The sequence below is a fragment of the Ovis canadensis genome, chromosome 2 (genome assembly GCF_042477335.2).
Source record: "Ovis canadensis isolate MfBH-ARS-UI-01 breed Bighorn chromosome 2, ARS-UI_OviCan_v2, whole genome shotgun sequence".
NCBI classification, from domain to species: domain Eukaryota; kingdom Metazoa; phylum Chordata; class Mammalia; order Artiodactyla; family Bovidae; genus Ovis; species Ovis canadensis.
In genome coordinates this window covers 92,980,470-92,992,977 of record NC_091246.1, presented here as the reverse complement: position 1 = coordinate 92,992,977, position 12,508 = coordinate 92,980,470, and the positions used below count along the sequence as shown (strand labels likewise).

General features: G+C 37.7%; 1 protein-coding gene across 8 annotated transcripts in view; it reads left to right on the top strand.

Moving 5' to 3' along the window:
- ELAVL2 (ELAV like RNA binding protein 2) overlaps positions 1–9,290 on the top strand; it is a 140,167-nt gene extending 130,877 nt beyond the window's left edge. For 4 of the 8 annotated variants that reach the window (XM_069574145.1, XM_069574144.1, XM_069574142.1 and 1 more), the window contains exon 6: positions 6,523–9,290. In XM_069574145.1, coding sequence (XP_069430246.1) covers positions 6,523–6,853 — 331 coding nt within the window. In that variant the 3' untranslated portion in view covers positions 6,854–9,290. Of the gene's footprint in view, positions 1–5,897; positions 5,937–6,522 lie in introns of all 8 variants that reach the window. The other 4 variants (XM_069574141.1, XM_069574137.1, XM_069574140.1 and 1 more) reach the window with 2 other exon arrangements.
- The last annotated feature ends 3,218 nt before the right edge of the window (positions 9,291–12,508 follow it).

The following is a 12,508-nucleotide window of genomic DNA, read 5'->3' as shown; positions in this document are numbered from 1 at the left end:
ATGTAAAAACCATTCTTAGCTCTTGGGCTATAGAGAAACAGATGGCAGTCTGGATTTGGCCTGTGGGTGGTAGTTTTCTAACCTCTATAGTCCATGGAATGACCATGCATTTTTAGTACGAAGAAGACATTCTCTCTCATTAGACAGGTTAAATATTCTAATTTTTCAAAATTTATTCTAATACTGGGGCACCAACCAAATCTAGGTTTTTTTGTTTTTTTAAATCCTTGATCTGCATGTGAGGAGAATGGTGACTTTTAGATGTTAAACAGAGCACAGATACATAAGTAGTTTTTATTTTCTGGAACATTTTTAAGATCCTTTTTTGGCCATATGGTATCCTGCAGTCATAATGCCATCTCACACTTGTGATAGTATTTTTTTGTTTCTGTTCTTTATCACAAGTGCATTATTTGCATGCTGGGGCGTAATAGTTAATCACCAAAAATATAATCACAAATTTAACTTAATAAACAAAGATTTATATGTTTTCTAGCTTATATCACATGCATTTTTTTTTTTTTGGCTCGTGTATTTAGAATGCTGAAGAGAGTAAAGATAAAAATCAATCAATGTCTTCTTTAAATCACTGAGATTTAAATCACTGAGATACCTCACCTGAGGTGTGAAAGAGAAGTTTTCTGTAAACATCATGTTCAGGTGGCTTAAGGTGGCTTTTGCCTTGGGAGAAAAAGTTATGCTGTCATGAGGCTTCATCTGGAACTGGATGACTTGGTACCCGGTTGACTGAGCCTGGCGATCACTTCACTCTGCTTCAGCTTTGCACAAAAAAAGATAAATTAATTAAAAAAATATATATATATATGCAGGAAAAAAATAAATAAATAAATAATTTTTTAAAAAAAGAAAAAAAAAAAGGCATTGGTAGAAAGGAAACACTGCCAATTTTGTCTGTGGTGGTTGGAAGTAGTGATTGAGCTGGAGGAAGAGATGGATGGAGCTGCCTTTGTGGAAAAAGAAATTTCACAGAGTCATTTCTTAGCTCTGCTTGTAGGTTTCTTCTGTGGCATCTTAAGTGAGTAAACTTTTTTTTTTAAATTTAGCACAGACGTGAATGAAGGAATTTTAGAGATTTTTCTTGGGCAGCCAGTTAACCCCAGAGCTTTTTGAGGCCCAGTAAAGAATTCTGATCTTAGGTACAGCAGAGTTCTTTGAAACTTACTGGTTGATTTTAACACTGAAAGTACCACGTTTGATGTTAGAAGAAAGCTCTTTGAGTTTAAATTGTTATTTTTGGTGTTTCCTAATTTAAGCTCTGGTTTTTGTTTTATGGTAGTTATTGAGTAAAACTATGCTCTTTAAATCAAGAATTCTGAGAAAGGCTGGGCAAGAGGACTGAAATGATAGTATCTTTAGGAGAATGCCCGATTATTGAAATGGCAAGACTTGTAGGTGACTCAGATGTTAAGTTGTCTAACTATTTTATCTGTTCTCAATTTGATCTAACCCCCTTCATACATGGTATGTATGTTTTTTTTTTTAATTAAAAAATGTTTTTTATTAGGTAAAGTTTTACAGGTTGTTCTGATAGATTTAATATTTTTAAAAAATATTGCCCATTCTGTGCTTTTATCATTTAGTTCCATCTGTAATTAATGTAGAGATTCTTCCTTTCCTTGTCTTCTATTAAAAACTAATTTTGAGGAAAAGGAATAAGAGTTGTCTGTAAATGTTAAGGGAAACTTGGTTTCAGAAAATGAGAAAGATGTTTATTGCCCTTTCAGATTCTTAATTCTGGTCTCTGTCACCTCACTTCCCATTCTTCTCATAATTCAACTTCAGATAATAAATTATGAACTAGTCTTTGAGCTCAGTGAAGGCGTTTGGTCTAGATTCAGTGTTAGAGGAAATTGAGAGCTTCTATTCCTAGGGTTCAAGTTTAGCCTGATATGTTTTTCTTTAATATCTCTGAACCTGGTCTGTTATTACCTTGATTTTTTTTCCCCCTTTCTCTATTGAATTAAGGTTGAATCTTCTTCTTTCATCTCACAAACACTCTTGAATGAAGGAGTGGCTTGCTTTGTTGTTATTTTGCTTTTCTGTAGTTCGGGCCTAGTTCATTACTTAGAGCTTTTGTTCCTCATATCTGTGTTCTAATGCTCTTAGCCTTGAGTTTGTCACCTTCTTGCTGACACTTAGAAAATTTGCACTGTGTTTTTATATTATTATAGTATCTCGGTAGTTGAGAGAGACTGGAGAATACAAGTTATAAATATTAATAGTCAGGGATGGTTTTTAATATTTATGAAATGGACCATATCTTTTAAGGTAAAAAAACTAAAATCGATGTAGTGAGGGTTAAGTTTAAAAGTTGACTTACGGTGTTTATGGCTCAGTCAACCTGTATGAATAATTAGAAAATTATTGTAACGTGAGCATTGCTGATCTAATATGCTTACCTGATTGACCGCAGTTTTCAGAATAAGACCAGCCTTATTTATTTGGATGGTTACTGTGACTCCCTTAAGTATATTCCTGGGATATGGTATCTGAATTAAACTTTCAGCCAAAGTTTTTTTCATCTCTCTTCTTGTGGAGCAGCCTTAATTCTATTAAATGTGATCTAGTCTAATGGCATGTGTGCCTGCTTCTGGAAGGCTTTATGCATTTTTAAAGGAGCTTCTGTGTCAGCACTTGAGATTCATTTAAGGCACGTGCTGCCTGCACTGTCACAGCTTCTTTGGGAAAAACTGGTATCAGTCCTCCTAAATAAGTTTTTTTTCTCTTTTGGAGGAATTAGATAAGGACATGGATTGATGATCTTGTTGTGGATTAACTTCAAAGCAGTCTTGGTTGGTGATCTTTAGAGAGGTTTTGAGAACCATTATTTGTAGAGTTCAGAGTTTTATTTTCTTAACCCGTTTACAATCTGTTTTATATTTTTTTGTTTCTGACTTGGACCGACATTTCCCTTTACCTGCATGTAGACCCTAGCATAGTCTGTCAGCTGAATTTCTTGGAAACTAGGCACATATCTTCTTTTTATTCTCTACTTCTAAATATCTAGCTTCGAAATGGGAATATGTTTCTATTCAAAATATTGCCCATATATAGTCTGAAACGAGGCATGTAGTCATAAACTGTATGCACGTGGGGGCTTGTGCTAGTGCATTCATTAATTCATAAACCTGAATCACACATGGACAGTAAAGATAAGGATGAAACAAGCAATATATCAGTGTTTTGCTAATTATCATGCTGACTCATTTTTCACATATGTAATCAGTAAATATTGAGTAATACACCTTTGAAGCAAGAGTCATAGAATTATGATCTTGATCATTTGACATTTCTTGACTGACTTCATGTGAGACCTGTTAGATTATTTTGTCTAACCTCAGTGTAGCTTATCCTAGGAGCAGCAGGAATAATCAGCTCTCCATTTTCTTATTTATTCCAACTTTCCTTACAGGTGCCACCCTCACTCAGATTATAACAGTGATGGTGATATTGATGTTTATTTGCAGGACTCTCTTTTAATCTACCTCTCCTTTGAGGGTGGTTGTAGTTACAGCAAGGTTTCTCAGTCTTATCCTTCAAATCCACTTAGCGTGTTATTTGTGAGTGGATTGTGTGCACGCTGAAGGACAGGTGGCTGTGTCCCTGTCCCTTTGAGGACCGCCAAGTTGTCCCTTGGGAAAGTATGTGATGCCTGGGACTGACGAGGCTGTTGGGTGCACTGTGTTGATTCGGTAGGAATAAAGATTATTTTAAGATGAAGAGTATATTTTTAATGGACACTTCAATGTGAATTGGCTATGCTGCTGTACATCATCAGGCACGTCCCCCTGGGTCATTCTGGAGGCCACTAACTTAGTCTCCCTTAAAATTGGTTCTGTCATTAAAAGAGCATATATACAAAAGGTGTCTGTCTCTGAACTCTGGACAGACCCAGGAGAAATGTATGATTCTGGAGATTGATAGTGGTCCTTGGGTCTCAGCTAACCACCTGGTTGACAGTTTTCTAGCTGCTGCAAGACTTGGGGTACATGTGGGCCCAGTGGAGCTCACACGGCCTTCTGCCAGCCCCCGTGGGGGTGCTGAGAGCAGGGAAGGCGACCAGGTCCAGCTGCATGCAGACAGGCTTTTCAGCGTTGCTGGGGTTCTGATTCTTAGGTGGTGTATTCCTCCCAGCTCTCCTTATTGATGGGAGAGGAGGGAGGGGCAAGAAGAGCAAGGAGGGGAGACAGAGAGCTAAGTAACTTGGCTTGAATTCCATAGGACTGATTTTTTCCTAAAATGGATATTGAGCAAAGATATCGGTGGTCAGGATCTTGGTGTCATATAGGGTTTCACAAGTAGGGTAAATGTGAGGCCCATTGAGAGAGTTCTCAGAGATCCTAGTATAGAAGTCTTCTGAGGTGGAGAGTGACAAATGCGATCTCTCCCTTTAACGCAAGTAATTCACTGCTCGGGCGGTTCTGGTTTCTGCCCTGTCTTGAAAGTGCTGAAAACTCACTTGGGAGTTTCCTGTCTCTGGACTTTGGGCTGGTGACCTAGCTGGTGGTGGCAGAGCGTTCCCGTTAATGTGCAGAGATGACGCGACTCTGCTTTGATGTGCCTGCTTTGGGATCATTGCGTGCTTTGGAAGGAGACTGCAGTGAGCCGCTCCATTCCACACTCACATGCCAAAGGCACTCTGTGTTGGTCATTCCAGCATTTTCATGAAGTTATCTGTATCATTACTTTATGGTTGGTGATTTTGTTTGCATCCCTATTTCTGGTATTTGTGGCCTTTATTTTGGAGTACAAAGGTATAGCATCTTTGACCAAACAAAACCCTCCCACCCTCCAACTTCTTTTCCCACACAGGTGCCCGCTCCCTTGCATGTGCAGACAGGCCCCCCAGCCTGCCTTCCTAATAGTTCTTACTCTGGATTAAATAATTAAGGTTGCTGTTAGCAGCTTCATTGTTTTTATTCAATCAGCAGATACTGATGGTAAACCTGTCGTGACCCAGGCTCTGCTCCATGCTTAGTAATGAACTTGCCCCTGCTCCTGAGAGGGTAGGAGGGACAAGGCACACACACCACAAGGTGTCCTCTGTCACTGGGGTTTGTTCCTCTCTTTTATTAAAAAGATAGTTTGTATTACGTCAGCTCCGATTCTCTTCAGTTTTACCAAACACTCAAATGTGCAGGAATAATAGGGAATAGGAACATACCTACCTGGTCTCTTACACCTTGAGTAGTAGCACTGTACTTCTTGTAGAACAGTCAAAATAAACATCAGACTGGGATCTGATCCTGGCTTTATTGCTCAGTGAGTCTGTAGTCTTACGTTCTGTGGACTTAGTTGAGCATATTGAGAAGTGGGAGGTTTGGCTGAGGTTGTGTATAAGGTTCCTTTTATCTGTACTAGTTACACTTTGATTTTTAAAAGTGAAAGTCCTTTGTGTTTGGGAGGTTTAAGGGAGATTATGAAGTTCTGTGTAAACTGCAGAATTTGAGTGTCAGTGCCACTGTTCTCTAAAACCTTTGGCCTTGGGCGACTCCCTTAATCTGATGATGCTCAGGAACCAACTGTGAAAACAGTAACAAAGACTGTGTAGACGTGTGTGGAGTGCTTAGAACTTGCCTGCAAAGGTGAGAACCCAAATGCTATTTCACAGCCCCCACATTTCCTCTCAAAAGGGTTTTCTGAGATGACCACCAGTGATTTCCCTGCATTGCACTGACCTAGGGATTGGAAGAGCTACTGTCATATGGCAGTGGTACCCATTTGCTCAGAAATGTAAGAAGACCCACTTTTTTGAGACTTCTCATACAGTTAACATAGAAACACCCCCCTTGGAAGATGGCAGTATCGAGCCCAGCTTTCTTGGACATCAAGGGGAAAAGTTAAAAACTGAAGTTTGCTGAATGTGTGTTTTGCAGGTTGGACAATCTGCTCAATATGGCTTATGGAGTAAAGAGGTAATGATAGAGGTTCATGATACTCATAATCCCTTCCCATAATTGATTAGTTTCTTTGATTTGGGGAGTGACAGCCATCATAAGTTTGTGTTGAATTTTCTTTTGCATGTACAACCTAATGAAAAGCTGTTTCTTGAAGCACGGTTGACTCAAAGAGTGTTTTTATACCACTTGATGCCACCTGGTGTTTGAAAACCTCATTATTTGTTTTCTGTTGTGTTGCAGCGTTACAGCATGTTTATGTCTGTGTTGGTCCTTCCTGCTCCCAATCCGCTTAAGTTGGTGAAACCAGCTCCAAATATATATATATTTTCTCTTGTGGATAGTATTATTCAATACAGCATATAATGGCCATTTCATGACTTAAACGAATATCATGATAGTATAGCATGCTGCTGCAAGCCACACGTGGACTTTGGTTGAAACATCCAATAGTTATGTGTGTCTGTTGAGGGGAGGGGAGTTGGGGAAAGAAATAAATCATCGCTGTAACCAACCTCTGTTTCTGTTTTGTGTGTGTGTGTGTGTGTGCGTGCGTGTGTGCATGTGCATGTGTGTGTGTGTATGTGTTTCCTGTTTTGTTCAGTAGGTTTTCTCCAATGACCATTGATGGAATGACCAGTTTGGCTGGAATTAATATCCCTGGGCACCCAGGAACAGGGTGGTGTATTTTTGTGTACAACCTGGCTCCTGATGCAGATGAGAGTATCCTGTGGCAAATGTTTGGGCCTTTTGGAGCTGTCACCAACGTGAAGGTCATCCGTGACTTTAACACCAATAAATGCAAAGGTTTTGGATTTGTGACTATGACAAACTATGATGAGGCTGCCATGGCGATAGCTAGCCTCAATGGATACCGTCTGGGAGACAGAGTATTGCAGGTCTCCTTTAAGACAAACAAAACGCACAAAGCCTAATGAGCTCTTGTCCTCAGTCCATTTATATATGAAAACTATACAACAAAGGCAAGTTAAGAGAAACTTTATACATTAGTAAATGTCTTTGTAAGTCAGTGTTGAGATGGGGATAAAACGACTACTTAGCATCCTAAGAAATATGTGAGATTTTTTATTGCTAGTATTTGAATTAAAACTTCTTAAAATATCTTTTATGTTTGAATATGGACAAGAGGTACAGGGTTTTTACCTGTCACATTGCATTTTATTGCCTTCTTTGAAGAAGGTGGACCTTTTAAAGTGTTTCAGCTAAGGGAAGACATTTCTTTTCTTTTTACATAACTGCCTTGAACCTGTGAGTAAATATTGAGGCTTTGTGTTGTAATTCTTCAGTTGGTTGTGTCCTCCCCCCCCACTGTTTTTCTTTTTCTGATTAGCTTTGTGTTTGGTTTACATTTAAAGCATTGCTGTTATGTCTAAGAAAAGTATTTTGAAGTTTACATTTTTATTTATGAAGTTAAAAACGTATTTATTTTGTAATTATGATTTGGGTTGGGGAAGGGGGGGCTACATTATAAACGCTTATTGTAAGAATACTGGAGAACTTTTCGTAAAGCAGTACCTTGCCAAAGAGATAAGAGCCTCTTTGATGTGGGTTTAAAAAAAGCATCTATTTTTATAAAAAAGAAAATTTGGAGAAACTTTTTACTGGTCCTGGAACAAATATTTTGACTTGAATACTTTGAGAAATCTCTTCATATGACACCTAGTGAGCTTTTAAAATTTACCAGGAAATTTGCAGTGGTTGGAAAATTTAGAAAGATTTATGATGTAGAAAATACTTTTGAGATCTTTGTATGAAAGGAGTAGAATCAATGGGGAAACACTGCTGGTTTCGTTTTTGTAATCACCAGTGTAGCGTCTGATCATCCTGGTTATTACCTGATAGGTGGCTCACATTGATTTGTGATTTTGAAACAAATAAAAAAAATTTACAAAAGAATATATAAGAGCAGGCAAGAAATTTAAATTACCAAGAGATGGGGGAAAAAAAAATCTGTTCTTCCTAAAGAAATCCCTTCAGATAGAGCTCATGGTGTTTAGTGATGTACTTGCAGTATTGTTTGAAGAATTGTTTTGTCTTAAGGAAAAAAAGATGTTGCACATGATTTGTACTGCAGCAAATCGGCAAAAGTGATCTGAGTTGGATATATTTGAAGGTATTTTGAAAGTTACGTTCAAGGCTAACACCTGAGCTTTGTGTAATGTAAATAAGACCTTGTGTTTATGAACCTTTCAGCTAATTTGATTTTTTTTTTCCCTTACATGCCAAGTGATGTTCAGGTTTTAAATGTTTTTGTATCGGTTTTTTCCTTTGTAAATGGCATTAACATTGTCACTTGAGGTCTTGCTTCGTCACTTTCGTTGTCCTGAGGACTTGACCTTACAGTGCATCAGATTTGTTGCTGATTTTGTCTGTAGATAGTCTAACTTCTGCTGTTTATGGTGATGCTACATTTTCGTTTATAAATATGTTTGTGGTAAAAAAAGAAATGAGTATAACCATAGGTTTTGAACAAATTTCCTTACATTTTTCATACAAAAATCATAAATATCTGTATGCTATTGAAATTTAACTTTGTATGATGCTTAAACCACTATTTGGGGAAATAATAAAATAAGTCTTTACCATGTATGAAAGAAATTTTAAAAAATACAAAATATTTTCTGATTAGCATCTAGCTTATAATAAATTTTCAAAAAAGCTGAAGGTAAAAATGCCTTCATCAGGATGCACTGAGAACTATATAGTTACGTCCTGCTTTTTGTATAAACTGAGATGCTCACATGCTTCCCCTTAGAACAGGCAATGTGCTATGCATAACATAGTTGTACATTATCTTTGCAGTTGCGTTGTTTTATTTTTTATTATTTAAAATTGTAGTTATAAAATTTTTCAGTATAGTACAGTACATATACTGTGAGGCGCGTGCTAAAGTGAATAAGCGAGTTTTCATGCTGACCCACTCAATGCTATTCAGAAATCAATTGGCTTAGCACTTTCTCATATCCTTAGGTGCATTTAGATTGTCAGAGTTAACCTGCGTTTAAAAAAAAAAAACTAAAAAACAAAATACATGTATATACTTAAAAAAAAAATAAGGTTTCCCCTCACGGGAAAACAGCAGCTACATGCTTCTTTCCTATACTACTGTAGCAAACCAAGGCATTGATGAGAGGGCATGCAAATTGTGCTTCACTTCACAGTGTTTATCAGAGCACTTAATAAAATGTAAGGCTGGTATTTATTTGAAGTTGTACAGTATGACTTAATTCACATCTGTTGGAATAGAAAATATATTCTGTTGAGTATTTAAGAGGCTGTACATGTTTTCTTTTGTGTTTGGATTCTTTGTACTTTTTCATGTTCAGTACATCAATAAACAAAGTTGAAGGGAAAGAACAGTGTGGTGAGTAGGTCTTTATACATTTTTGGGGGCTCCTGTGCTCAGTCTAATAAACTTGCTCTCTTGAGCTAAAAGAGGTTACCTCAGAGCTCTCATTGAAAGCAGTGTTATTGAACAGATTCCAAAAAGCATGTTACGTGAAGTAGAACATGCAAAAATTTTTCTTTCAATGACAGCTGCTTATTATTTTTCAAATGTCACTTCATGAGTCATTCGTATAAGGATATGTGCTTTCATTGGCTAGTTGTAAAGTAATTGGATGCTGACATCATTCTATACCTCCGACTTAATAACTTTCTTTTTTTTTAAACAAATGGAAATTGTCCTCACACATTTACTTGAGCTAAAGAAAACCAAATAGAAGGAAGGTAACTTACTCTGGTGCCACTGACAAGATTTAATTCACCCATAGCATCAGCTGTTGTTGAGTGAAACTTACTTTTGTTGCTGGTGCCAGACTGTGAGACTCATCTGTAAAATCAGAGAAACTCCATTTCCATTAGGTTAGGTTGATGTATATAGTACATGTGTACATATCATGAACTCTGCCAGTGGTTTCACGTGTATATTCAATAGTGGTAACACATCCTCAAGAGATCTCTGGAGGAAGAAAAAAGGTGTCTTGCTCATCTTTTATATAAAGACTCTACTTCTGTAGAACTTAAGAAATATGATAATGAAGTACTTTTTTTTTCTTTTTTTTTTCTTTTTACACCAAAGTGTACTAAATGGCTTCTTTTAATTTGATTGTATCTGTCAGCTTTCTTGGTAAAAAGCCAGTCTAAAAGTAATTGTCCTGAATTCACAACTTGGTAGTCAAGAGCTTAGCTGAGTGACAAGACAATTCCTTTTCTTCCAACATGCAATTAATCTCAAATCTCCATACTCCCTTTTTTATTATATGAATTTAATACTCTAATTTTGTGATGTTGGAACAGCCTTCCCTCACCTCTCTCCTCTTGCATGGTTATCAGTATTTTGACTGGTTTGCATGTCAGCAGTTCTTTTCTATTTGAACAGATAGGGGGAAAATTCTTAGTATAAGTTTTGTGACTCTACTTGGTGTGCTTGAGGAAAAATATTTTTTTCTCAGAACCCCCTCTCACCTTCTGCTTTCAAATCATCAAGGGTGTCATAATCCAGTGTTAGAGTAGCTGACATAAATTTTTAATCTTAACATCATTTTACATTATTATAATCTGATTTGAGGAAATGTATTAGCAATTTAACCTTACTGTTTTTAAAAAAATAGATTGCAAGTGTCCTAGCCTACTTTTTAAGCTGTTCAAAATGTAGTACACAACTTGTAACTTCTATTGAAAGGATTACCTAGAAATAAAATGCATACACATGAATAATATGTTGAAATTTTAATATAGTTCCAGAACAATATGTGATTCCCTTGTAGGTAGAAGATACAAAAAAAGAGAAAAAATTTTGATCCTATTTGCGTCTGTTACCATATAGGATCCTCAAACGGTAGAAGAAGAGAAAAATATTGCTAAAATCATAACAATTTATTATTGTTGTGAAGAGCATTTTTAGCCTCAGTTATTTCAGCAAGTGGTTCATTTTTTTTCTTTGCTGTTTTTTATATTCTTTCTCTGAAGACTTCCAAAACTGGTCTCTACTCCTTTCAAGTTGAAAGGATTAAAACATCTACACTATTAATATAGACAGCCTGTTGATGTGGGGTTGCTGAATGAACCCTTCCAGTGTTCTGGTTCATAGAAGTAAACAGAAGTATTTTTCGGTTGCTCAGCACAGGTTCATTGATTACCTGCATACTTATACTGCGTACTGGGTCTATAAAAAGGAGCAATACATGGCTCTTAACCTTCTTGGGAACTGTCACTGAGAAATGAGAACAGGCAAGCCACCCTGCGAGGCTGCGGCATTGCCATGGTGGCCAAGAGGCAGGCAGCCAGCTAAGCGGCTAGAGTTGTTGAGACCCCTTTCCAGCTCAGAGGAGGGCATCTGTGCTGTCCTTCTCAGAGGCCCTGCTCTTCTTTCTTTGGGTTGATTAACTCACTTGTGTAATTTTCAGCCCAACATCAGTATCATTTAGGTTATTAAATGAGATGTTCTCCTATCCATGAAATCGTCCATTTCTTTTCTGAAGCAAAATGAAAGTTATAATATACAATAAAGACACTGTCTATATGAATAGTTGGGTTGATAGAGGAATTGACTGGACTGCCTTGCTCTCTCTAAACATATGTATGGAGTGACAGTTTGCACAGCATTCATATAGTAAAATACCCTGAATATTAAAAGTGTGCTGACTAGCATTATTCTACTTTGAATGAAGACATGCCACAATCTTAGGGTCTCAAGCTCATTATTACTACTACTACTTTTCATTTAAAAAACTAAAGCTTTAGATTAAGAGGAAGTAGTTGATACTAACCCCCAGAAATACTCATGAATGCTAAATTTTCAAATGCCATATAGGCATCAAGCGTGAACCCATTTGGAAGACTGGCCTCTCCTTACACAGCCTGTCTTGTTCTCCTGAAGATTTGTCCACATCCACAAGTAACTACGCAGTACAAAGACATTCAAGAATGCTGTGCACAGAGTACATTAAAAAGAAAAGGAGGACGGGTGTGACGTGTGTGTGTGCGCGCGCGCGTGTGTGTGTTGGGGGAGGATAGTTAGTGGGGTGGGAGTGGGCTGCCACACAGAAATGTGGTGCATCATTAAGTGGGATTTAGAAGAGAGTGGGGAAGGGGATTCACCGAGAGAACACTGACCAAAGACATGTAGGTGAGCTTCTGTCCATGTGTGACATTTCTTCCCCGATAGCTCAGTTGGTAAAGAATCCGCCTGCAATGCAGGAGACCCTGGTTCGACTCCTGGTCGGGGAGATCCATTGGAGAAGGGATAGGCTACCAACTCCAATATTCCTGGGCTTCCCTTGTGGCTCAGCTGGTAAAGAATCTGCCTGCAATGTAGGAGACCTGGGTTTGATCCCTGGGTTGGGAAGATCTGCTGGAGAAGGGAAAGGCTACCCACTCCAGTATTCTGGCCTGGAGAATTCCATGGACTATACAGTCCATGGGGTCCCAAAGAAAGGATACTGCTGAGTGACTTTCACTTCACAAGTTATATTTAATACAGACCTATGAGCTTATTAAACATTTTTGTGTCCACGACTAGTTAAATCTCAGATTAATCAGAAATTACAATCCATAGATGAAATACA